The following is a 27,267-nucleotide window of genomic DNA, read 5'->3' on the forward strand; positions in this document are numbered from 1 at the left end:
CTATTTTTCTACTTGCATTTTTACCTGCTTTCGAACTGCTAGCTGGGACAAGTAATGGGAGCTCCCTCCGTTACGCAGCGCTAGGGATTCAAATCACCAAACTGCCAGCCTTTCTGATCAACAAGCTCAGCGTCTTAGCCACTGAGCCACCATGTCCCAATAAAGTAATGTTAATAAAAGCTCTATTGCTCCACAAGGATAAAAACAGACATCTTAGCAATGTGCAAGCACAGACACACACACGCTAAAAGTTGCATGGAGGTATTGGTTGGGAATGATGGACATTGAGGTCCAACCTATCTATGGAGGCTACCAGGTAGGGAAGACGCATAGATTCCTTGGGTCACTCTAAAACGTGTCCAAGCGAATGGGAGAAAACCACAGCCATCAACAGCTCCTGGAACAACAGATGGAGCGAGATGGAAGATGATCAAAGCCAACTTGCATAACTCGTTTGAGGAAGGTGTTTCATAAACATTTCACAAGAATTACGAAGGGAGAACATCTCCCAACCTGCCTGTAATTACCGCTCCAGCTCGTCCTTAGCAAAAAGGTGAAATCGACAGAATACAAACTAATCATAATCGGAGGGGAAGAAGTCCTCTTTGTAAGCGATCCGCAAACTTTTGGCAACCAGAGGAGCTCAGGAAGAACATGGGACCAACCCAGCTGTGTGAAGTTCGGCGTCACCTTCAACCAGTTACGGGAACAGGAGCAATGCCTGGCCAGGCTCGAGAGGGGAGGGCTGAGGAGAACTACACTGATAACAGGTGTAGATAGCCAAAAGTAGGCAGATGCCTCCAGACCTGTCAAACCAACTTGAGAAGTCTTATTTACGCTGCCTTCTCGTCAACATCTTGCTTAACTTTTCTTTTTGGAGAATGAAAGACCTGTTGAAATTCTGATTCAAATGCTTTGGAGAGGGTTACAATTTTGACACCCGCAACCACCACTGTGTTCCTCTTCTCTGCAGGAACTCAACGTTCCTTAAGTTGGTTAGTGGTGGACCCGCACCACCACAAATGGTGCACTTAAATACAAATAAATATTTGTATTGATTTGAATTTATTAGTTTGTCAAACATTTAAAAGGTAGCAGGTATAAATATAAAGGTGGTCATGAATGAAAGAAATAAATACAAATAAATGGGGACCGTAGGACAGGGACGGTAGGCACGCTGGCGCGTTTATGCGCGCCCCCTTTACGGACCTCTTAGGAGTGGGGTGAGGTCCACGGAAGACAGTTTAAGGCTGAAGTTATGGGGGGTTAGAGGAAGTAACAATGGAGTCAGGTAGAGCATTCCAGGCATTGACCACTCTGTTGCTGAAGTCATATTTTCTGCAATCGAGTTTCGAGCGGTTGACCTTGAGTTTGTATCGATTGTTTGCCTATTATTGTGGTTGAAGCTGAAAAAGTTGTTGACAGGTAGGACATTGTAGTAGACAATTCTGTGTACTATGCTTAGGTCAGACCATAGATGGTGCAGTTCTAGGTTGTCCAAGCCCACGATTTTGAGCCTGGTGGCCTAAGGGATTCTGTTGTGAGCAGAGGAGTGAAGGACTCTTCTTGTGAAATACCTCTGGACATGCTCAATCGTATTAATGTCCGATATACAGTGTGGATTCCAGGCAGACGAGCTGTATTCGAGGATTGGTCTGGCAAAGGTTTTGTATGCCCTAGTTAGCAGTGCAATGTTACTGGAAAAGAAGCTTCGCAAAATTAGGTTAACAACTCTTAATGCCTTCTTACATGGTAAATCTACACCATGTAAATCTACACCATGGTTTCACTTCCCTAAGGAGATTCTCCCTCGCCTTCTTTCCCTTCCGACATTCACACTCACCTCCTTAGTCATGATTTGAAGATTCTCCAAAGCTTTGTTGACCTTGTCTTCATTGCTTTTTTTGCACAAAACTTTCTCACTGGCCAACATATTATCTCCCCCAAACCTGTTTCGATCTGTGCATGTTTTTTCCAAAGATTTGGAAGCTCATATAGGCACCATCCTTGTCAAACCGTCCTAGCTTATGCATACGAACAGCCATGCTATTGTTACGTGTGTTAACTTGCACAGCGATCAAGGTTTAGCAAATGCCAAAAATAGATGAGACCAGATGAGGAGTAGAGAAATCCAACCTGCTATCGCGTAATCCGCAATCTGGTAGAAATAAGATGAAATTGCAACATAAGGGAATATTTCTGCCAATATTCCTGCCTCTGTGCATTGTTCCCACTTGGGACTCAGTTAGCTTGACAAATGGGCTTAGGGTGTTCCGTTGAGCCCAATTCTCAAGATACCATCCTCACTCTGGTTTGCCTTTGTGATTCTACGCCACCAAATCAGGTTGTGTATGACAATGCTACCCAAGTAAAATGAACCCTAATTTGTCATAGCAGAAAACCAGAGAGAATTGCGGGATCGGTGGTGCTTTCTGAGCTTGGTTGTTTTCTTGAAGAGGTTTCATTACCCAACTAGGTAACATCATCAGGGATAGAAGGGAGTGGGGCAGAGAGCCAACTCTATTTAATCCCTGAAGAAGTTACCTAGTTGGGTAATAAAACATTTGTAAGAAAACAACCAAGCTCAGAGAGCACCAAGGAACCTAGGGTTCAAATCTGAGTTACAAATAAAACTTTTCTGTTGGTACAATAAAAATGTGACAAAATGAAGGGGAATGAGTAAGTGTTTGGCTTCCTAACCTGTCTCCAAAAAGAAGGTATTTTCCATAAGTTATTTTTTTCTATTATGCTGTTAAATATTCAGTGAAGGAAATGTAATAGAAGCCCAATGAAAATACTACCCTGTTTCCCTGAAAATAAGACCTCCCTGGATAATAAGCCCAATTGGGCTTTTGAGTGCATGCACTAAAATAAGCCCTCCCCCCAAAATAAGTCCTCCTTGAAAATCTTGCAACACAGCAGCAGCCATGAGGTGACCATGCTCGCCACTTCCTGTACCTCAAAAATAAGAAGACCTCCTCAAAAATAAGGCCAAATACTTATTTCAGGAGTCAATAGAACTTTTTTGGGGAAACATGGTACGTCAACGTAATCAACATTCTCTTAGGACAATCTTTATCACAGGATGTAGAATTTTTATCCTGCACCATCTGGGGATGATGGATACCATAATACAGGCCACCGTAGAGAATGTTTTGGGGCAAATGTGATTTGTTTGCTTTATATGTGTCCTGCAACACTCCATGTAGACTTGTGATGGGTCCTTCAACAGTGACATATTTTCCGCTTTCTTTCTTCTGAAGTCTGGAGGTTCTAACTGGACTTTTGGACAAGGGCAGGAACTTGGCCCAAGAAGAGAACTGAGAAGGAATGTATGGGGCAACCGAGAAGAAAAACTGAGAAGGAAGGAAGGATTAGGAGTGACATGATAGCGGTGCTCCAATATCTCAGGGGCTGCCCCAAAGAAGAGGCAGTCAAGCTATTCTCCAAAGCACCTGAAAGCAGAACAAGAAGCAACAGATGGAAGCAACAATCAAGGAGAGAAGCAACCTAGAACTAAGGAGAAAGTCCCGGACAATTAGAACAATTAATCTGTAGAAGTTGTGATGCTTCATCGTTGGAGGTTTTCAAGAAGAGATTGGACAACCCATTTTGTCTGAAATGATATAGAGTCTCCTGCTTGAGCCGGGGGTTGGACTAGAAGACCACCAGGATCTCTTCCAACTCTGTTAGGTTTCTCAGTTTTAGCTTTGGGTGGCCCCAGAAGAAAGGTCTCCCCAAAAGCATCTCATGCTCTTGATTAGCACATTCCCATGCACATGGCTCTTTTCCTCAGGCCATTGCAGCTGGCCTTTATCTGGAGATCTTTCCAAAGCCAAGAACTGGGAGAGAGAGAGGCTGCTCTTTTCCACCCAGCCCAACCCAACTTAACATCTTTGTTGTGTAGGCAATGAAATACATGCCATGGTTTCTTAATACGATAGATGTGGATTGTCGTTTGGTTTGGAGATGGAGAATCACGAGTTGTTAAAACAATGTTGGTTGTATGGTTTTTCTTCCAGGGGATAGAGAGCAGATGAATGACCCAATCCTTCAACCATGAGTAAACTTCATTGGTTTGCAGAGACTGAACTCACTTCGGCTGTGATACCACCCTCTGGATTAAGTTTTGGACCTTCTAATTAGGGGACGCGGCGGCTCAGTGGCTAAGACGCCAAGCTTGTCAATCAGAAAGTTCGGCAATTCGGCGGTTCGAATCCCTAGCGCCGTGTAACAGAGTGAGTTCCCGTTACTTGTCCCAGCTTCTGCCAGCCTAGCAGTTTGAAAGCATGTAAAAAAATGCAAGTAGAAAAATAGGAACCACCTTTGGTGGGAAGGTAACAGTGTTCCGTGCACCTTCAATGTTGAGTCTTGCTGGCCACATGACCACAGAGATGTCTTCGGACAGCGCTGGCTCTTCGGCTTTGAAACGGAGATGAGCACCGCCCTTAAGAGATGGGAATGACTAGCACATATGTGCGAGGGGAACCTTTACCTTTAAATCATAGACTTAACTCTTCCGTTGAGTATCAGCAAGAGGTTCAACACCATCAAAGTGGACACCAGCCAGAGGATAAAAATGTTTCAAGAACCGGTGCATGATCGGGAAATGAGGACAGAGCTGGCCCAAGACTCAGAAACCATCAAAATGTTTTTTAAAAAAACACCAGGAGCTTCAAACGGAGCTCAACTCCTTTACTTCCAAAGAGACGTTTCAAAACAAATGCATTAACATTTTTGATGCCGCTGTAACATTTTTCATCCTCTCTTGGCGTTTCTACCCTGGGTTTCACTTGCTGCGCATTTGGTTTCAAAGGGAAAGGAGGAGTCAGCTCCCATGTTCCGTCAGCAAATTCTTCAGCTTCGCTTACTAGGTCTGCTTTTCCAAGGCAACCCAAAGGTTGAAGATCCTTTGCCTTGGCTCAACATCTGTTGCCTGTCCAACATCTGCGGCACGACCCCTGCAATTAAGGGTTCAATTCACCCTGATATTGGATCACCTGCCCGATTCGGATTGTATTCTTGTTTTTAAGAGGAAGCCTTGCCATTCGCTAAACCAATGTAGGGCACCAGCCAGGCAAGTTTTTACAGGCTCATCCCAGCAATGTTTGATCTCAACCAATTTTTGGCAGCCTTCATGGCAGCCTCCACGTTACAGAAGAAATTGCCAATGGGAATGGAAGCAACTCTTCCCCACGTTACCCCCCTTAGGTAGGGACTCAAAACAGATCTGTTCCCTGAGAGCTTTCGGCCTTGGTGTGCATATTTCATGTCTCAAATATTCATTCAAAGAAAGTTTTCACAGCACCAGTTCTCAACCTGTAGTTTGCGATGACATCCCAGAGGGTCCGTGAAGTCTTAAAGAAATGTTATGATGGTCCATGGCCACAAAAGGTATTTAAAAGTGAGGTACTAACTCCACTCTATAAAGCCTTAGTAAGGCCACACCTAGAGTTCTGCATCCAGTTTTGGTCACCACACTATAAAAAGAAGTTGTGACTGTAGAAAGAGTGCAGAGAAGAGCAACCAGGATGATTTTAGGGGACTGGAGGCTAAAACATATGATAAATGGTTGCAAGAACTGGGCATGGCCAGTCTAATGAAGAGAAGGACTAGGGGAGACAGGATAGCAGCCTTCCAATACTTGAGGGGCTGCCAAAGAGAGGAGGGGGTCAACCTATTTTCCAAAGCACCCGAAGACCAGATAGGAAATAATGAATGGAAACTGAACAAGGAGAGATTCAACCTGGAAATAAGAATAAATTTTCTGACAGTGAGAACAATCAACCCATGGAACAGAAGTTGCCTTCAGAAGTTGTGGGAGCTTCATCCCTGGAAGCTTTCAAGAAGAGTCTGAACTGCCATCTGTGTAGGGTCTCCTGCTTGGGTGGGGGTGGTGTGGTTGGGCTAGATGACCTCCAAGGTCCCTTCCAGCTCTGTTAATCGGTTATCTGTTAAAAGGGGTCCATGAGGAACAAATATGTTGAGAACCACTGTTTTACAGTACTTTGTGAATTCCCCAGACCGACCATCCATGACACCTGTATTTTCTGAATGCATAAGATCAGCTGGCTGGTAAACATCTTAAATATTGCATGTTCCCACCTAGTTATCCTCCCCTCTGTCCTCTTTCCAGGTGTTGCTTCTGAGATCTTTCTTTGTAGCCCACTAATTTCAGGTTTCTCCTCTTTCCCATCAGAGCTTGGCATAACCACACCTCTTCCCACCTGAGCTCTTATCTTTCACCTCCTCTCCCTGATCTGACTTTTCTCCTTATCACTTTTTTCCCCTGCCGGTCCTTATTGTTGTTGTTGTTTCCGATGTTGTGACAGCCCTCTTTTCCCCTTATCATATTCTTGTCGGCTTCTCCTGTGGTAAGAACTCAAATGGACCATGTCCTCAGTTGGTTATTGGATTCTCCGCCCAAAAGAAGAGGATCAAAATCACAGCTGATGCAATTACTAAGGGGGAAAAAAAGTCATCTACTAGAACTTCGATTAGGTGCCCTCCAAGTCCCAGCAACCGGATAGGATCTTCACCCCAAGGAGAATCATCTGGAGAAACATCTGCCAAGTCAACAATTTCCCTAGACTTCTGCCCTCATTTTCAAACGTTGAAGCTGATTTGGAGGTTTGATCATGCGGTGGTGCAGCCAACCTGTTTATCCATGGCCATATTGCCATGCCTTATGGCTTTGTATACAATGTGGGTTGCTTATTATACCATGCCCCTCGAGGTGAGATCCATCCCTACCTTCTTGACTTTCCAAAATATCCTAGAAGATCCTGGTTCTGCCAACTGGCTTGGACCCCCAAAGAGGACATCACATTCTGGAGGTGGCTAGTAGATCAGGAGAAGGTCCTACCTCCACCCATCTACCCTTTGCTTCTTTTTGTCCACTGTGGTCCATTGTAATGTCTTCACTTTTCGTACCCAAGGTTGAACATTTTCCACTTTCTTCTTTTATACCGCTAGATATGTATTGTAAGCAACCTAGAGTCATCTCTTGATGGTGAGATGGTCCGCATATAAATTTAATCAATAAAGAAAAAATAAGTGTTGGTTGTTGATTGGTCACCACTGTTCTACATAGGCCAATTGTTAGGCCTGAAGCCATCTTTTCTTTTGGGCCTTTCTATTATTCTACTATGCATTTTCTATGGTGGGAAAATGGGAGGAGGGATTGTATGGAGTTGGATGATATGTAGCCACAACAACATCCTTTCTAGAAAGCCAAGGTCATCCTTTGTCTCTGCACCTGGCTGGAACTGGATGGGTGGAAGCTGCCAGCATGGCAGTGGGAGATTGGATCATGTGATGGACTTGTGGGTGTTGGGGGCAAGATCTTGTACTTTCAACTGGGTGGATAAAACCGGGAAGCTTTCAGATTCAGGTTTCCCCAGATGTGCCAACATGGCTCTCTTCATAAATTGGAACCTTGAGGAATCTTCTGCCTTGGACTCTGATTTGATGTTGGATGCTATTTGGAACCCTGACGCCAAGCTGTTTCTAGAGGAGAAGGTGCTGGTTCTGGCATAACAAAGGGTGTAAACCAGTGGTGGGTTTCAAAAATTGTTGGAACCTACTCTGTGGGTGTGGCTTCCTTTTGTGGCTTGCCACCCATGTGACCGGATGGGAGTGGCTTGCCACCCATGTGACCGGATATGAAATTATGAATTAGTACTTAGGTCGGTCCAAGTAGCTATTCAGAAACTCTGGCATTGAAGCATGCAAGTCTTAAAGCCGTCAAGGTACAAGATCCTTGCCAGTGGTGGGTTTCAAAATTTTTTGGAACCTCTTCTGTAGGTGTGGCCTGCTTTCCGGGTCCACCGGTGGAACCTCTTCTAACCAGTTCAGTAGATTTGATGAACCGGTTCTACCAAATAGGTGCGAACTGGTAGGAACCCACCTCTGGTGTAAACCGAACCCTTGAGAGGTTCCTAGTAGGAACTTCCACCTAGTTGTCGTTCAGCTACCCACCTTTGATTTGATTCTTTTTTAGGTTGGAATCCCCTTCATTTCCATGTTGGCATGGTGGAAAAGCCGTGGTTTGAGTCACTTCAGAGGGCCGTTTTTCCGATGAAAGTTTTCTGCCATGAGTCACAGATTTCTGAGTATGAGCTGAGATTGCGGTAGGTGAGTAGGTGGGGGCGGGGGTTACCGCTTTGCTCTAGGCCCCAACAAAAAAGAGTCTTGGGTTATCCACCAACTTTCTCACACTACCAGGATCTGATGACATTGCCCTTTCTTGTAATTGCAGGCAGACAATTCCCCTTGCCGGGATCAATATTGTAACCGGTTGCGTAATCCTTCCGTACGCTGCTCGTCTGCATACAGTCGGCATCGCAAAAGTCTCGTTCTGCTAGCTGAGCCGGGGCACTAATCACGCCAAATCTTTTCCGGTCAACCTACTGCAGTGCCAGCTGCTGTTTTTGTGGACAGCTGTTCTTTCACCCTGTTGGAAGAAGTGTCCTTCTGGGTTCGGCTCCAAGTGTGGAAAAAAGACACTAGAAACATGGAGGCTGCTTGGAAAGATGGTTTAATGGTGGACAGGATCGCACGGCTGGAACTCCTGAACAGAAAAGGGGGCTCAAATGCTTCCAGATGTTGGGTGAAGAAGAAAAGACAGAAAAGAAGGGGCTTGCTGGGTTTTTATACTCTCTGTTTGGCCCCACCTCTCTATTTCCTGTTCCTGTGTAAGAAATGTATTCTGATTGGTTGTCGGGCTCCCATGGGCCCATGCAGGGGCAACTCTCTAGGCTGTGTTTTGAGTCCAAGTTTGGTTGAGCCGTGCTTCTTCCCAGGTGCCCTGTGGTGAGATGGGTCAAGGGCTAATACTACCATGCCTTAATCCCATCACCCTGGAGCTGAAGGGGGCAGATCTTTGTTATGTAGAATTTACCGGCTCAGGTTTTTTAATGGCCCATAGGCAAAGGTGGTGGCTATTAAGAGTGAGTCTGTTTCCTGCCTAAAAATTCATTTCTCCATTTCTGATCCAGGAAAATGTAATATTCTTCCTTTTCAATATTTCCCAGGATATTTCATTTTTCTAGGAAACTCCCTGTGCCACCACATCAATGATACTATCTAACCATCTCATTCTCTGGAATCCCCTTCTCTTTGTCCCACTCTTTTATTTCTCATGTCCCAAAGAGAAAAAATAAACTTTTCTGAGGGGTCTTTTGGTGCTCTTCAAACTTGGCTGTTTTCTTGCAGGACGTTTAATTACAGAAATTAGGTAACATCATCAGTGCTAGATGAGAGGGGAGTTTGCTCTCATTCAGACTTCTTCTGGCACTGATGATTCTATCTAGTTTGGCTCATGAAACATCTGCAAAAGCCCTTCATGGTATTGGACCTGGGTACTTGAGAGACCGCCTGCTGCCAATTACCTCCAATAGACCGATTAGATCCCACAGATTAGGCCTCCTCCGAATTCCATCCGCCGGCCAATGCCGACTGGCGACTACCCGGAGGAGAGCCTTCTCTGTGGCTGCTCCGACCCTCTGGAACGAGCTCCCCGTGGAGATTCGAACCCTCACCACCCTCCAGGCCTTCCGCAAAGCCCTTAAAACCTGGCTGTTCCGACAGGCCTGGGGCTAAAGAGCTGTTGCCCCCCCACCTCAAATGGTATGACTGCTGTGTGCTTTTTAAATTATGTATTGTTATGTTCCGTCTTTTTTATTTCTTGTCTGTACCCCCCTCCCCTGATTTGAATTGTGAGCCGCCCTGAGTCCCCCTTGGGGAAAAGGGTGGCATATAAATGTAATCAAATCAAATCAATCAATCAATCAAAAGAAAAAAGCCACCTTAAAACAACCAAGCTCAGAGAGCATCAAGGATTCCTTCAATTCGACCCCAAGCTACAAATATTCCCCTTTTGTTATCCCCATTAGTCATTATTTTTAAAGCCCTACATGGCTTGGGACCTGGATATCTGAGAGACCGCCTCCTGCCACATACCTCCCAATGACCGATAAGATCACACAGGTTGGGCCTTCTCCGGGTGCCGTTGACCGGACAATGCCGGCTAGCGGCCCCTCGAGGGAGGGCCTTCTCTGTAGCTGCTCCAGCCCTGTGGAACGATCTACCCGTAGAGATCCGGACCCTTCCCACTCTCTCAGCCTTCCGAAAAGCCACTAAAACCTGGCTTTTCCAGCAGGCCTGGGGCTGTAGACTTCACGAACAACTTCCAGCCCCACTTAGACGGAATGTATGGTGTGTTGTTTTTTAAATTTGTTTCTTTTTTATTTTTAACTTTTTAACTTTTTATCTTGTTTGTGTAAGCCGCCCGGAGTCCTACGGGATTGGGGCGGCACATAAATTTATGAAATTACTAAATTACTAATTAATTATTGGTAGAATCTTTTCTGGTTTCTAATATGTCCACCTTTTCCATCATTCTGCTTCTAGAACAGTTCTCCTTTTCGGAAGCTGCCAGAATGGAAGCCCATTTCTAACACTTAAACCCTGCTGGTTGTTTTTAACCAGTTGACGGCGCAGCATTGTAGATAAACAAACAAACAAACAACCCCTTTCTGCATTCACCCTCCTGCGGAAGGCAAACTAAAACGTCAGAACTGAACTCAACTCTTGCTAATGAATGCAGAGACATTCATGGAGCTTCCTTGGCAAAGCTATGGGAGGAATTCATCCTTCTCTTCCCCTGAGACTTTAATTTTTATTTATTTTTACTTCCCAGTCTAGCCTCTAGCAACTCCGTCTCTGTTCTCACATAAGGACCACACAGATTTAAACTTGCTTAGTTTTTAAAGATCAGCCAAGATCTGTTTAGGGGGAGGAAAAAAAAAGTGGGTGTTAATCATGAACCTATTTCGTCTTTCCTAGCAGTCTTTGCAAAATGAAAAAAAACAATGAAACTGTAAGGATGGTAGAAATGTAGCACCCACCCCTCTCCTAGAGGAATGAAATATTTTGGGAACTATTTAAAAAGGCAGAATATTATATTTCCCTGCGTGAGGAATGGAGGAACATGCTCCTGGAAAGCATCCCCCACCTTCCTTAATAGCCCCCAGCAGATGTCAGCACTTAAGAGAAGGATAGATAGCTCTATTCATAAGCAAATACCCTCACCCAAGATCCAACAAAGGTAGGATTAGCCCTCAGCCACAATAGCTGTTTAACTGTTTAACTGTTTAACTGTTTATTTCATTTGTATGCCGCCCTTTTCCCCCCGAGGGGGACTCAGGGCGGCTCACAACTCAAAACAAGGGAAGGGGGGATACAAACAATTTGACAACAACACAAAACAATACATAATTTAAAAGCGCAACAATCATACCATTCGAGATAGGGGCACGGTTCTTTAGCCCCAGGCCTGTCGGAACAGCCAGGTTTTAAGGGCTATGCGGAGGGTGGTGAGGGTGCGAATCTCCACGGGGAGTTCGTTCCAGAGGGTCGGAGCAGCCACAGAGAAGGCTCTCCTCCGGGTAGTCGCCAGTCGACACTGGCCAGCGGATGGAATTCGGAGGAGGCCTAGTCTGTGGGATCTAATCGGTCTGGTGGAGGTAATTGGCAGCAGGCGGTCTCTCAAGTACCCAGGTCCAATACCATGAAGGGCTTTATAAGTGATGACTAGGAATTGGCCAACGCTCCCTTCATTGCATCACCCTCAAAAACCTCAACCAAACTTTAGCTCAGACAAACATGACCCCTACATGGCCCCGTGGGAGTCTGACAACAGTCAATAGAAATACATGTCCTTGTTCAGGAACAGGAAGCTCAAGTGCAAAGCCCAAGCGAAGGTATAAATACTCCACACTCTCGACTCCATGTGGTCAGCTGTCCAGAATCACACGTGCTTGGTGGTTCTGCTTCATCAATAAATGGACCCTTTTTTCCAATCAGCCTCCCGCCTCCGTTTTGTCTCCAGTGACTTTCTCCTGGATTGGAACTGAACCAGATGGATATTTCTTCCAATAGGATCAAGTAACCAAAGACAAAATAATCAGATGCCAGAGCTCACTGTAACAGCATTGCCAAAAAGGCATTAAGAGTTGTTAACCTAATCTTCTGTAGCTTCTTTGGTAATATTGAACTGCTAACTAGAGCATGCAAAACCTTTGCTAGACCAATTCTCGAATACAGCCTGTCTGCCTGGAATCGCACTGCATATCAGACATTTACACAATTGAGCGAGTCCAGAGATATTTCACGAGAAGGGTCCTCCACTCCTCTGCTCGCAACAGAATCCCTTATGCCACCAGGCTTGAAATTTTGGACTTAGACAACTTAGCACTACGCCGCCTTCAATTTGACCTGAGCGTAGTACACAAAATTATCTGCTACAATGTCCTACCTGTCAACGACTACTTCAGCTTCAACCACAACAATACACAAGCACACAATCGATACAAACTCAAGGTCAACCGCTCCAAGCTCGATTGCAGAAAATATGACTTCAGCAACAGAGTGGTCAACGCCTGGAATGCTCTACTTGACTCCGTTGTCATATCCTCAAACCCCCCACAGCTTCTACCTTAGAGTGTCTACTGTTGACCTCACCCCATTCCTGAGAGGTCTGTAAGGGGCTGTGCATAAGCGCACCAATGTGCCTACCGTCCCTGTCCTACTCTCCCCATTTATTTCAATCCATTTCATGTATTCATAATCTTGTATGTACAGTACTTAGGTCTATTATCTTATACACGCTTGACAAAACAAATAAATACAAATACAAATAAATAAAATAAGGCAGCAAGAAAGAAGCAAACTTCTACCTACTCAAATCTATCTTCTCTCCCGATGATATGGGAAATGTTAACTCCACAAGGGTACAAGTTTGTGTGTTGTAACCCATCCACGAATCCTACATTGTTGGCGTGTCAAATGACAAACAACTAGACATTTTTCGCTCTCAGCCTTATCAAGAAGATCTATTGCAATATTTTCCCGCCTCCCCCCCCTGCTAACAACATCTGCCAAACAAGTCATCGCCAGCCCAGGTGTGTTTCAGAACAACAATCCCTTCTATCAGAGGTGTACGTGAATCAACAAATTGATACACGTCGAGATGGGAAAACCAAAGGAAACTGGAGAGAAGTTTCATCGATGATCCATCCCAGCCAGATGACTGTCGAGCAAATTGGCTCCCATTTTTGTGTGTGTGTGTGGGGGGGGGGGGGGGAGAGAAAAAAAGAGATTGAATCCAGATTGGGACTGATTGGAGTTTATTTTCCAGATTTTGCAATGGGCCAAGAATTTAAATTTATGGGCAGAAAGTACAGAATAATGAAAGTCATAAAGTGCAACCTTCTAAATGATAGGAATTTGTTTGTCACTTGAATTTTAAGAGAGGTGGTTGTAAATAAGGCCTACATTTTCAAAACAGTGTGTAGGGGATTATGGGTCCCCATACATTGTTCACCAAGGACCAGAGGCTTCTTGTGTGTCTGAAAATACTGGAACGTGTAAGAGAATTGTGATGCTCTCTGAGCCTTGTTTTCTTTTTTCCTTTTTTAAATTTGTAATTTTATTTTAATATAAACAATCAATCTTCCATTAAACAGTGTGTTGTCTGGGTACACATATCTTGTGCAATAACAATTAAAATTCACAACCATAATCATTACTTATCTGCTCATGCCTTAATACTGATATACTTAACATATCAAATTATTTAATACTATTAATATATTTTCTATATTCCCCTTAACTACTTTCATTTCTGACTTTCATATTTGTTCTCTAACCAGTGATAGACTAGTTCCCATACACTATAATATTCAGTTTGCTCCTTCTCTTTAATTGCAAGTGTTAACCTATTCATTTCTGCACTATTTTCCTAATCGCATTCTCATCTGTAAGAATTTCTTCGTTTTCCAGTGTTGTGCAAATACAATCCTGGCTTGACTGTTTTCTTGCAGATGTCTCATTACCCAACTAGGTAAGATCATCAGTGCTAGAAGGGAGTGGGGCTTGCTCTCCATTTAAGTGCAATGGACAAGATACATGGGAAAATTCTTCTCCAGCTCTTGAGCTTCAGAAGGACGTGGTATGATCCTTCATGGAATAATTTTTTCCTGAACCAGAAAAATAGCAGATCAGGAAGAAGAATAAGCAATGGGCTTGTTCTGGTTTTTGATTTTGGTTTAAACTTGAAGGTTTGTCTATTCTTTTACCTCCTTTAATATAAACCATTTACAACTCAAGTCAATCAAAAGCATTTTTCGTAGGCTTTACCTGTCGGCTGAAGTCTAAGCCATTCCGTTCGCTTCCTGTAAACAGAAGAGAAAAATCAGGATAAGTATTATAGTGAAAAAGCAAATGAATTTGTTCTCAATCAAAAGGCTTCTAACGTCTCGCCCCTCATGATTTGGGTATTTCAAAAGATGTTTATGTTTCAATTCCTTCATTGATTACTTCAAGAATATTTTGAACTCTTCTTAAAAACATATTTTCAGTCATTTCGGGTTTTAGAAAACACTGGTATATCCCCGAACAGATTTTTAAAACCTTTTTTCTTTAATCTAGAGTATGGGACTTATTTTTTTTTTAAAGAAAAAGCATGTATTAATCTTATTGGCCTTGAAAAAATGAAAGATAGCTACTAGATTTAGTGGTTTGACCAGCAAACCTTAAGAATTTAAGTCATCTTCCTCAAACCTTTAGAACTTTCTGGGTACAATTTATTTACTTATTAAATTTATTGGCCACCTGTCTTACTCTGGGCAGCTACAATCAGACGTAAATGTCTCTTTTAACTCAACATTTCAGCTAATAGTGAAAGGCCATTTTGATGCTGATTTTGGGGGGGGGTTGATGGTACTGTGTTTTACAGAGATCAGTGCACTTATATTTACACATTTAGAATAAGTTTATATAGAAGGGTAGTCTGAACACTATCTTTATTTTATTTCTTTATATTTGGCTGAGGAGAGGGAAGCTGAAGAAACCATCTATTATTATTTCAGTTAAGGATAAAGGTACCCCTCGCACATACGTGCTAGTCGTTCCCGACTCTAGGGGGCGGTGTTCATATCTGTTTCAAAGCCAAAGAGCCAGCGCTGTCTGAAGACGTCTCCATGGTCATGTGGCCAGCATGACTCAATGCCGAAGGTGCACGGAGCACTGTTTCCTTCCCACCAAAGGTGGTTCCTATTTTTCTACTTGCCAGTTTTTATATGCTTTCAAACTGCTTGGTTGACAAAAGCTGGGACAAGTAACGGGAGTTCACTCTGTTACATGGTGCTGGGGATTCGAACCGCCGAACTGCTAACCTTTCTTATTGACAAGCTCAGCATCTTAGCCACTGAGCCACCGCATCCCTATAGTCTTTACTTGTTTTTAAAATATTCTTTTAAAATATTTTTAAATATTCTTTAAATATTAAAAATATTTTAAATATTCTTTAAATATTAAAAATATTTTAAATATTCTTTAAATATTAAACAAGTAAATATTCTTTACTTGTATATAAAATTATTCTTCCAACTTCTAATTTCTACCTTTATTATCAAACTATTGGTAAAAGAAATCCGAATTAAAAAATATTCTGTGTCTCTTTTATCCTTTATCTTTAATGTTAACCTATCCATTTCTGCACAATCTAATATATTTTTGATTATATTTTCATCTGAAGGAGTTTCCTCATCTTTCCAATGTGGTGCAAATACAATTTTTGCTGCTGTCAAAACATGCAATATTAACTATACATTTCCCTTTATTTATTTTTTCGGGCAAAATACCTAACCAAAATATTTCTGGCTCTAAATCTGCCTTTTGTGACCTTCTGAGAAATAAGAGTCAATGAATAAAGTCAGATTCACTTAACAACCATGTTACAAACTTCAGAAGTGCAGCGATTCCTTTAACAGAAAGGTTGTGAAAGTTGATAAAATTCATTTAACAACTGTCTCGCTTAGCAACAAGAGTTTTGGGCTCCGTGGTGGACACAAGTGGAGGATTACCTGTACTGTATTTCCAGCCCAGCTTTCCAACCCACACACAAATACACACACAGAGGCATCCTTTGCTGGTTGCAGCGATTAAATTTATAGATTAGAAAGCGAGATGGACCAATACAATAATCGAGGCCAGATAAGAACAAGTGTAAGTCCATCACATCTGGAAAGACACCTACACGTGCACGTAATTATCTACCCATCGCACTATTTCCTTGGGAAGTGAGCAACATTATGCAAAGTACATAAACCAGTAAGAAATGAGAAGGGCCAGGAGTAAGGAGATGAGAAGAGAAAAAACAATTGGCCAATATTTCGCCATGTACATATATACATCTGAACTAGAGGCTGTGCTGTTTCTCTGTGTCACACATACACATACACACACACATAGCAATAGCAGTAGCAATAGCAGTTACACCTATATACCGCTTCATAGGGCTTTCAGCCCTCTCTAAGCGGTTTACAGAGTCAGCATATTGCCCCCAACAACAATCCGGGTCCTCATTTTACCCACCTCAGAAGGATGGAAGGCTGAGTCAACCTTGAGCCGGTGAGATTTGAACAGCCGAACTGCAGAACTGCAGTCAGCTGAAGTAGCCTGCAGTGCTGCATTTAACCACTGTGCCATACAAATCTCCAGAACTGTAAAACCTACAAACTTGAAATTTGCCATATATGTTCCTCTTGGCTTCTAGGTTCTCGCTAGGAAATGACCACCAGATCATTAGTATTTCCTATATTATTATTAACACGCTCTGATGTTAAGGAGTTAGACGTTCTACTCCCCCTCCCCACCTGAAAAGAACCCTGTTCCAACTGCCACTTGGGCGTGGGCGTGGCCAGTGCGTGACTCATCTGGCCTGCAGGCTGGGAGTTTAGACATTCTACTCCCCCTCCCCACCTGAAAAACGCTCTGAGGCTAAGGAGTTAGACTAAGGGAGAGCAGGGGATAAGATAGGAGAGGCCTCTGTGGGGCAAGCCTTGAGGGAGAGAAGCGAGGAGGAGAGGCCGACTATAACTACTCATTAATTTTCAAGCTGTAAGTGTCAGTTTATCAAGCCCAATCACATAGTTTTGTAGCAGAACACAGGTATCCAGCTAGTATAATATTGGTGGATATGTGCATAATTTTGTATTTATTTATCTTGTCATGTTTATGGAGTTGTGTATACTGGAGGAGGTGCATGCAACAAAATTTCTTTCTAATGCGTGCGGATTAGTGTACATTCAAAGTGATTCTAAGTTCTAATCATTCACTAAACTACCTCACCTTCTCTAGCTGTACAAACCTTCCTCGCTTCCCCACATTCATAATCCGAGGCAGTGGTGGGATTAAAAAATGTTTACTACCGGTTCTGTGGGCGTGGCTTGATGGGCATGGCATGGTGGGAGTGGCAGGGGAAGGATACTGTAAAACTTCCATATCTTCCCCACTCCAGGGGAAGGTTACTGGGGACTCGGGAGGCAGAGAAGAGATGGGGCGGGGCCAGCCAGAGGTGGTATTTACCAGTTCTCTGAACTACTCAAAATTTCTGCCACCTGCTGAATTCCACCTCTGATCCAAGGTCAGAGAAAGGCAAACTTTCAGGAAATTGACTCGTCTGGCAATCTAAAGTAGCACACACAAAAAAAGTGGCAGGACATATTTAGATAGACCTATTTCAATGTCGGTGGACGGAAATATTTTGTTCCTCCTTTCATTGGGGGATGGGTGGGAATGGGGGGGATTTTGATGGACATGCACAACTCTTTTGATCCCTGAATCCAAATTGTACTGGTTAACCTGAATTGTAGTTGCAGTTAGCTCGGTGTAAGTTGCACAGCTGGTGTTGGCCTTTGTGCAGCTGCCAAGGCCAATAACAGTTGTAGCAGTGCATTGGGACATTCTCAAAACAGCAGGTTAGCCTTCCTTCCTTCCTTCCTTCCTTCCTTCCTTCCTTCCTTCCTTCCTTCCTTCCTTCCTTCCTTCCTTCCTTCCTTCCTCCCCTCCCTCCCATCTTCTTCCCTCCCTTCCTCTCATCTTCCTTCTTACTTTTCTCATCTTCCTTCTTTCTTTCTTTCCTTCCTTCATTCCTTCCTTTTTCCCTCCCTCCCTCCCACTCTCCCATCTTCCTCCCTCCCTCCCATCTTCCTTCTTTCTTTCCTCATCTTCCTTCTTTCTTTCCTTCCTTCCTTAATTCCTTCCTTCCTTTTTCCCTCCCTCCCTCCCACTCTCCCACCTTCCTCCCTCCCTCCCATCTTCCTTCCTTCCTTCCTTCCTCCCCTCCCTCCCATCTTCCTTCTTTCCTTCCTTCCTGCCTTCCTCCCTCCCTCCTTCCCACTCTCCCATCTTCTTCCCTCCCTTCCTCTCATCTTCCTTCTTACTTTTCTCATCTTCCTTCTTTCTTTCTTTCCTTCCTTCATTCCTTCCTTTTTCCCTCCCTCCCTCCCACTCTCCCATCTTCCTCCCTCCCTCCCATCTTCCTTCTTTCTTTCCTCATCTTCCTTCTTTCTTTCCTTCCTTCCTTAATTCCTTCCTTCCTTTTTCCCTCCCTCCCTCCCACTCTCCCATCTTCCTCCCTCCCTCCCATCTTCCTTCCTTCCTTCCTTCCTTCCTTCCTTCCTTCCTTCCTTCCTTCCTTCCTTCCTTCCTTCCTTCCTTCCTTCCTTCCTTCCTTCGAATATGGAGGTCTTCTAGTCAAATCCCCCGCTCAAGCAGGAGACCCTATATTATTTTAGAGAAATGGCTCTCTAGTCTCTTCTTAAAAACCTCCACTGAGCACCTACAACTTTTTACGCAACTGCTGTTCTACCGATTAATTGTTCTTACTGTTTAGGAAGTTTCTCCTTAGTTCTAGATTGTTTCTCTCCTTGGTTAGTTTCCATCTGTTACTTCTTGACTTGCCCTCAGGTGCTTTGGAGAATAGCTTGACCACCCCCCTCATCTTTGTGGCAGCCCCTCAAATATTGAAACACTGCTATGATGTCAGTGGTGTCAGTAGTATCATGTCAGTAGTGGCCCCGGCTGCTCTTGAAACCTTGGCACACCCAAAAGGTGAGGCGCACCTGTGCGCCTTGTGAAAGGCAACAAGACCAGTAGCACGGCAGAAGCTGCCTTCTCGTTCTCTTATCTATAAGGCAGGGTCTAATCTACCACAGGTTTATAATTGCACAGTGCAATCTGTGGTGGAAACAGGTGACAGAGGTAATTTCTATACTCAGCGCTCAGTGTGTGATTCTCTGGCTCGGTTGCCCCATCGTGCAGAGCCACAAAGGAAGGAAGGGAGAAATCCTGGAAAAAGCAGCCTTTTTCTATGCCACCACATCTCCTCTCTTCTTTCCCAGTTTTCTTTTGGCATAGTGCTGTTTGAGGAAGCTGTCCTGCCGATTTTGTCACTACGCTGATAGCATTTCACTCTGAGAAGGTCTGGACATTATAGAAATGGCTAAATAAAGGGCACCTCCTCGCCTCACCTGGTTTGGGAAGAGGAAGGTGTGGTCGATCCACAAATCTACCCTGGTTTCCCCAAAATGCTGCTTTCCCTTCAAACTAACTCTGAAATTTAATTTTTTAAGAGAATTATTATCAGTGTTCCAAGTAATAGACCCATAGCAAGCAAAACTCCAAAGTAGGTAGATTCCTCAAAAAATAGCTTTATTGGATACATCATATTGGCACGGATCTGGTGAAAACCGACTCATTCCCACGGTTTTCACCTAATTAGAAGCAAAAGTTTGTCGCTTTCTCAAGACAATCCATCCATCCATTCTCAAGACAATCCAATCACGGCGCAGTCTGGTTCCCTGGTGGCATTACTCCTCCTTTCTCTGACCAGGTGGGAGAACGTCCTTGGTTCTCAAGAGAAAGTATTTTGTTTTGGCTACAAAATCCCCACTATCCCAATTCCTCCTCTCCCGATCCTTCAGCTCCAGTGTGGCAGCACTGAAGCTTCCAAAATGGCTTTGGCCGGGTCAGCTTCAGGGTTGACAATTATGTGTGCTGTGGGACCCAAGCATGCTCCCAGAGACATGTTTTTCCCTCGCAGCAGCTGTAATTCCACGTAGATGTATCTTCCTTACCTCCTTCATAGGAGGAGCATAGCCCAGCGCTGAGTGCCATGCCTAGTCTTGCCCAGCTTCAGGCTATCAGGTGCCTGTAGCAGGATACATTTGTGCGCTCTGGAGAGAATCTTTGATATGTTCAGGTCTCCAGGATTCATGGAAGCCCTGCCAAAGGAGTTCATTAGAGGCAAACCTGACGGAGCCCCTTTGAGCCAAAGCAACCAATACAAGGGAATATTTGCAGCTCAGGGTTGCACGGTGGGGTCCTGGGTGCTCTCTGAGCTTGGTTGTTTTCTTGCAGGCATTTCATTGCCCAAGTAGGTCACATCGTCAGTTCTAGAAGGGAGATGGGTGTGGAAGGAAGAGGAGGATGACATTTGTGAGATCTTTGGTGTTCTCAGAGTTTGGTGGTTTTCTTGCAGATGTTTCATGACCCAGCTAGGTAACATCATCAGTGCTAGAAGAGAGGGGGTGCAAGAGGAGGAGCTATGTGGATCCTTGGTGCTCTCCGAGCTTGGTGGTTTTCTTGCAGCTGTCTCATTACCCAACTAAGTCATATCATCAGTTCTAGAAGGGAGAAGGGTATGAGAGGAGAAGGAGGAAGAGGAAGAGGACATCTGTGGGATCCTTGGTGCTCTCTGAGCTTGGTGGTTTTCTTGCAGATGTCTCATTACCCAACTAAGTCATATCATCAGTTCTAGAAGGGAGAGGGGTATGGGAGGAGAAGGAGGAAGAGGACATCTGTGGGATCCTTGGTGCTCTCTGAGCTTGGTTGTTTTCTTGCAGATGTTTCACTACCAAACTAGGTAACATCATCAGTGCTAGAAGGGAGAGAAGGAGGAGAAGGAAGGGGAGGAGGAGGAGAAGAAAGAGGACAATGGGATCTTTGGTGGTCTCTGAGCTTGGTTGTTTTCTTGCAGATGTTTCATGACCCAGCCAGGTCACATCATCAGTGCTAGAAGGGAGGGGGTGCAAGAGGAGGAGCTATGTGGATCCTTGGTGCTCTCTGAGCTTGGTGGTTTTCTTGCAGATGTTTCACTACCAAACTAGGTAACATCATCAGTGCTAGAAGGAAGAGAAGGAGGAGGAGGAGGAGGAGGAGGAGGAGAAAGAGGAGAAAGAGGACAATGGGATCTTTGGTGGTCTCTGAGCTTGGTTGTTTTCTTGCAGATTTTTCATGGCCCAACTAGGTAACATCATCAGTGCTAGAAGGGAGAGAAGGAGGAGGAGGAGGAGGATAGTGGAGTTCTTGGTGGTCTCTGAGCTTGCTTATTTTCTTGCAGATGTTTCATGAGCCAATTAGATCACATCATCAGTGCTAGAGGGGAGGGGAGCTCGCTGTCTAAACCATTAAAAAAAAGACAATCAAATAGCTAAAAAGGAAACAGAAAAATCCAAACATCTTCCCAGCAACAATCAAAATCCCTATAAGCAGAAATGAAGACCAAGATTAATACTAATTAGCACTAGCTCAGAGGGCACAAAGGACCTCATTGATCGGAAGCAAGACTAAAGGTAGGGCTGAGAGGACCAGTGGTGGGATTCAGCCGGTTCGCACCTATTCGGGAGAACCGGTTGGTAACTTTCTAAGCAGTTCAGAGAACCGGTTGTTGGAAGAAATTTCATTTTGTTTTTTCCCTACTTTACAGGGCTAATCCTGTAAGGAAGGCAGGAAGGAAACATTCTGGTGTTGTTTCTAGCCTAATCTTTATTGCCCTGCTTACAGAAACTGCCTCTCCGGTCAACCCTTATTACCATTGTAACATTGAAGCGCCCATCAATGTGAGTGATATTGAGTTGGCCACGCCCACATGATCACATGACCACCGGGCCACACCTAGACAGCTGGTCTTTAGGGTAGAGAACCGGTTGTTAAATTATTTGAATCCCACCACTGGAGAGGACGTATTTATGCAGTTCACCAAAAGGGAAAGGAGAAAAGGAATCTATTCCATGCACGGTGCCCGTTGTAAAGGAAGGCAAGTCAACTTTTCCTGAAATGGGGAAATATGCTTAAAATATCAAGCTGAGGAGGATTCAACTGCTCCAATCTGCCTGGCTTCCAGCTGTGGACACCAGCTTCTCCCAGATATTTTGCAGCTGGTGTTAGGAATCAAAACGGACCATATCCCCAGGGCAATTCTAGCAGCCCAACCAGCCCACTCTGATGACTCTGGATGAAGTCCCATTGGCTTCCATGGGTTTAATCCTTTCTAAACATACTTCAGGTTGCCGCTTTGATAGGGCTGGGATTTCAACACTGAAACCTCATCTTGCTCAATGATCGAGACCACATTTTTTTGGGGGGGGGGAGATCTTGGAAGAGAGCCAGGGTTTGATGTGGCTTGTTTTGGCCCTGGCTTCTTTCCAACAGAGGAGAAACATGAAGTCGTTTCTTGGGGAGAGGGCTCCCAATATTCCAACCGAACTGGATCCACCACAATTCCAGGCGCGAGGCAGGAGATGTTGGAAGCAGGGGCTGAGTCCCAGCAAAGCTGTTGAGATAGGAGTTTGCTTCTTTCCCTCCCTTGGAGAGTTGGCAACAACCAGCCATGAGTCAATCTGCACAGCCTTGGCAAGAGCTCTGCGACTTCGCCTGCAGACTTTTCCCTCAAGAGGAGAAAATGGGCCCCGATTCTGGATGGAGTTTTGGGGTTTGCCCAGCAATTAGAGTTGTTTGCTGCTTAGGAGCAAGGAGCAAACATAGCCATAAATCCATCAGGGAACGTTGAGTGAAAAGGCTGGTACCACTTGCCCCGTGGAGGGGATCAGGGCATAATTCCCCTTTATTGATCAGTTGATTAAATCTGTTTGCTGCCCATCTCACTGCAAGGTGACTCGTGGGATCCATCAAACTCTCTTCCGGGAGTTTGGGAGCATGGGTTCCCTCTCCCAAACATCCAAGGACCCATTCAGTTTCCAAATTTTTGAAGGAGACATTCCTGAGTTGGCATGGTATATTATAGTATAATATGGAATAGGAATAGGAATAGGAATAGAATAGAACAGAAAACAGAATAGAATAGAACAGAAGAGAACAGAACAGAAAACAGAATAGAATAGAATAGGAAACAGAATAGAATAGAACAGAGCAGAAAACAGAACAGAATAGAATAGAACAGAACAGAACAGAAACAGAATAGAATAGAATAGGAAACAGAATAGAATAGAATAGAACAGAGCAGAAAACAGAACAGAACAGAACAGAACAGAACAGAAAACAGAATAGAATAGGAAACAGAATAGAATAGAACAGAACAGAAAACAGAATAGAATAGAACAGAACAGAACAGAAAACAGAATAGAATAGAATAGGAAACAGAATAGAACAGAACAGAACAGAAAACAGAATAGAATAGAATAGAACAGAAGAGGAAAGAGAATATAATAAATAATAGAATAGAATAGAATAGAATAGAATAGAATAGAATACTTTATTGGCCAAGTGTGATTGGACACACAAAGAATTTGTCTTTGGTGCAGATGCTCTCAGTGGACATAAAAAGACATTCGTCAAGAACCATAAGGCAGTGTTTTTCAACCTTTTTTGTGCAAAGGCACACTTTTTTCATGAAAAAAATCACGAGGCACACCACCATTAGAAAATGTTAAAAAAAATTAACTCTGTGCCTATATTGACTATATATAAAGTGTTTTTCCCACGGCACACCTTACACTATGTCACGGCACACTAGTGTGCCGCGGCACAGTGGTTGAAAAACACTGCCATAAGGTATAACACTTAATGATAGTCATATAGGGTACAAATAAGCAATCAAATCATACTAGGAAACAATCAATATAAATCGTAAGGATACAAGCAACAAAGTTACAGTCCTGCAGTCATAAGTGGGAGGAGATGGGGGATAGGAACGATGAGAAGACTAATATAGTAGTAATGCAACCCTTAGTGACTAATTTGACAGTGTTGAGGGAATTATTTGTTTAGCAGAGTGATGGCGTTCGTGTGTATTGGTCCACGGTCAAATGATCTGCCTTCCCAAGAAGCTATAAACATATTCTATGAAATTTGCTGACAGTGGAAAGAGGAAGGTCCACCTATTCTCCAAAGCACCTGAAGGCAGGACAAGAAACAATGGATGGGAAGTTATCAAGGAGAGAAATAACCTGGAATTAAGGAGAAAGAGTGAGGGCAATTAATTAGTGGAATGGCTTGCTTTCAGGAAGTTGCGCGTGCTCCAACATTGGAGGTTTTTGGGAAGAGGTTGGACAACCTTTTGTCTGAAATGGTGTAGAGTCTCTTGCTCAAGCAGGGGGTTAGACTAGAACAGTGTTTCTCAACCTTGGCAACTTGAAGATGTCTGGACTTCAACTCCCCAGAATTCCCCAGCCAGCGAATGCTGGCTGGGGAATTCTGGGAGTTGAAGTCCAGACATCTTCAAGTTGCCAAGGTTGAAAAACACTGGACTAGAAGACCTCCAAAGTCCCTTCCAACTCTGTGATACTGTCTTATTCAAAAACAGATTCTGAGTTTCAAGCTAAACAAGAAGAGTTGTATAGCTACCTTCGCCTATCACACAACGCCAATATTGCGGCTTGCTCAGCGTCTTCTGTGAATGGAGCCACAATGGTTACTAAACCATAGTTCATGGTTTATGTACAAGTCTGGCCATACTGCTGTATTCAGCAAAAGCAGGGTTAAAAGCAAGGCTTGGTGCAAAATGGGAACCCAGCCAACAAGCAACAGGCACAAGAGGTATTGCTTTTATTGTAGGGTGGAAAGGAAAAATAGCAATAGCAATAGCAGTTAGACTTATACACCGCTTCATAGGGCTTTCAGCCCTCTCTAAGCGGTTTACAGAGTCAGCATATTGCCCCCAACAATCCGGGTCCTCATTTCACCCTCCTCGGAAGGATGGAAGGCTGAGTCAACCTTGAGCCGGTGAGATTTGAACCGCTGAACTGCAGATAGCAGTCAGCTGAAGTGTCCTGCAGTGCTGCACTCTAACCACTGCGCCACCTCGGCTCTTGATCAATATCGAAAAGATATTGATCAAGAGCCAGCTGTGCAATGTAGGCCTCCTTGCCCAAGTTCAGGCCTTGCACAGGAGAGATGAGAACTGCTCCCCCCAGGAAAAATAATAAAACAAAACGAAACGAAACGAAACAATAAAATAAAATAGTAAAGAAAAGTAAAATATTGAAATAAAATTAAAGTAAAGTGGAAGGAAGGACCAGATGGCATGTAAAATCGAGCCCATGAGGCTGAGGAAAGGGGTTCGCAGAATGATGACTATCATCTGGGTCAGATGGAGGGTTCAAGACGAGGAATGACCTTTGGAGGGGGTGGGGGGGTTGGAGAGACTTTTCTTATCACTTTGTCTGCCAGTTTTCCCTACAATTGAAAAGAAAGTAATGTTTATATAGGAGATTTTTGGGGGTAACGTATTGAGACAACTGTGAAAGATGGATGAGATGATGGAGGAAGGAAGGAGAGAGGAAAGAAGAAAGGAAAAGAAAGAGAGTGTGGATGGAAGAAAGGAGGAGTGGGAGAAAGGAGGAAAAGAGAGAAAAAGGAAGGAAGGAAGAGAAAGGGAAGAACAAAGGAAAAGAGAGTGTGGATGGAAGAAAGGAAAAAAGGGAGGGAGGGAGAGAAAGAGAGGGGAAGGAAAGAAGGAGAAAGGGAAGAAGAAAGAAAAAGAAAGACTATGGATGGGAGAAAGGAAGAGAGGGAGAAAGGAGGAAAAGAGAGAAAAAGGAAGGAAGGAAGAGAAAGGGAAGAAGAAAGGAAAAGAGTGTGGGATGGAAGAAAGGGAGAGGAAGAAAGGGAAAGAGAGAGGATGAAAGGGAGAGAGGAAGGAAGGAAAGAGAGAAAAAGGAAGGAAGGAGAGGGAAGAAAGAAAGGAAAAGAAAGAGTGCAGATGGAAGAAAGGAAGAGGGAGAAGGAGGAAAGAGAAGAAAGAAGGAAGGTGAGAGGGAAGAAGAAAGGAAAATAAAGACAGGGTGGATGGAAGAAAGGAAGAGAGGCAGAGAGGAAGGAGGGAAAGAGAAGAAAAAGGAAGGAAGGAGAAGGGAAGAAGAAAGGAAAAGAAAAGAGTGCAGATGGAAAAAAAGGAAGAGGGAGAAGGAGGAAAAGAGAAAGAAAGAAGGAAGGAGAGAGCGAAGAAGAAAGGAAAATAAAGACTGTGGATGGAAGAAAGGAAGAGAGGGCAGAGAGGAAGGAAGGAAAGAGAAAAAAGGAAGGACGGAAGGAAGAAGTAAAAATAACCCTCTTTCAAACCAAACTAAATTCAGAAGATGGCACCAAGACAAGAAATGAATTTTCCCCCCAATTTCCCCTCCAGTCCTGGGGCTTCCTTGTTGCCTCCCATCCCAAAGACGAGACTAAGACGATTAGCCTTTCAAGTTCAGCCAAGCTTCTGTCTTTCACTCTTATGGATTACGAAGAAAAAAAGTCCGGCAAGTAGTAACTTCTTTTAAGACAGGATCTGTCTCTATTCTCACCGGCAGAAGGATTAAGAGCAAAGTTGCACCACATGAAGCAATTTTCGGCAACAGGACTGGGACCAACTAACTGAGCAAGTCGTCTTCTCTATTTTCTAGCGAGATGAAAATTATCTAAGCATGTTTTTTTAATCTGGAACAATATGGGGAACATCCAATGCTGAAATTCAATTTATTTTACTACCGGTTCTGTGGGCGTGGCTTGGTGAGCGTGGCAGGGGAAGGGATACTGCAAAATCCCCATTCCCTCCTCACTCTAGGGAAGGGATATTGTAAAATATCCATTCCCTCCCCACTCCAGGGGAAGGATACTGCAAAGTCTCCATTCCCTCCTCACTCCAGGGGAAGGATACTGCAAAGTCTCCATTCCCTCCTCACTCCAGGGAAAAGGATACTGCAAAATCCCCATTCCCACCTCAATCCAGGGAAGGGATAAAATCCCCATTCCCATTTCACTCCGGGGAAGGGATACTGTAAAATCCCAATTCCCACCTCACTCCAGGGAAGGGATACTGCAAAATCCCCCATTCCCTCCTCACTCCAGGGAAAGGATACTGCAAAATCCCCATTCCAAGTGGTCTTACTAAGGCTTTATAAATCCTTCCCGTGATTTTGATTCTGTGCCTCCCTTTGTACCACCAAAGATTGTGTTAGCTTTTTTTGAGCTTCTGCCACACACTGCTATGCAGGAGGAAATATGTACATACAGAAGGAAAGAGAAGTTTATTGGTTTATTGTCACATCTGGTATATTGCTTCAGCCATTATAGATTGTCTCTCTCTGTGTGTGTCTGTGTGTCATGATATGCAAAATGTCTGTTTGGGAAAGGATAGAA

The 27,267-nt window shown here is 43.9% G+C and overlaps 1 protein-coding gene across 1 annotated transcript in view; it reads right to left on the reverse strand.

Moving 5' to 3' along the window:
• Nucleotides 1–27,267, reverse strand: part of POU2F3 (POU class 2 homeobox 3) — an 82,401-nt gene that overhangs the window by 32,295 nt on the left and 22,839 nt on the right. The window contains exon 3 of the mRNA XM_087703784.1: nucleotides 14,203–14,237. Coding sequence (XP_087559910.1) covers nucleotides 14,203–14,237 — 35 coding nt within the window. The remainder of the gene's footprint in view (nucleotides 1–14,202; nucleotides 14,238–27,267) is intronic.

The sequence above is a fragment of the Thamnophis sirtalis genome, unplaced genomic scaffold, assembly GCF_051295495.1.
Source record: "Thamnophis sirtalis isolate CommonGarterSnake01/CBP01778 unplaced genomic scaffold, rThaSir2_p1.2 scaffold_2, whole genome shotgun sequence".
Classification (NCBI taxonomy): domain Eukaryota; kingdom Metazoa; phylum Chordata; class Lepidosauria; order Squamata; family Natricidae; genus Thamnophis; species Thamnophis sirtalis.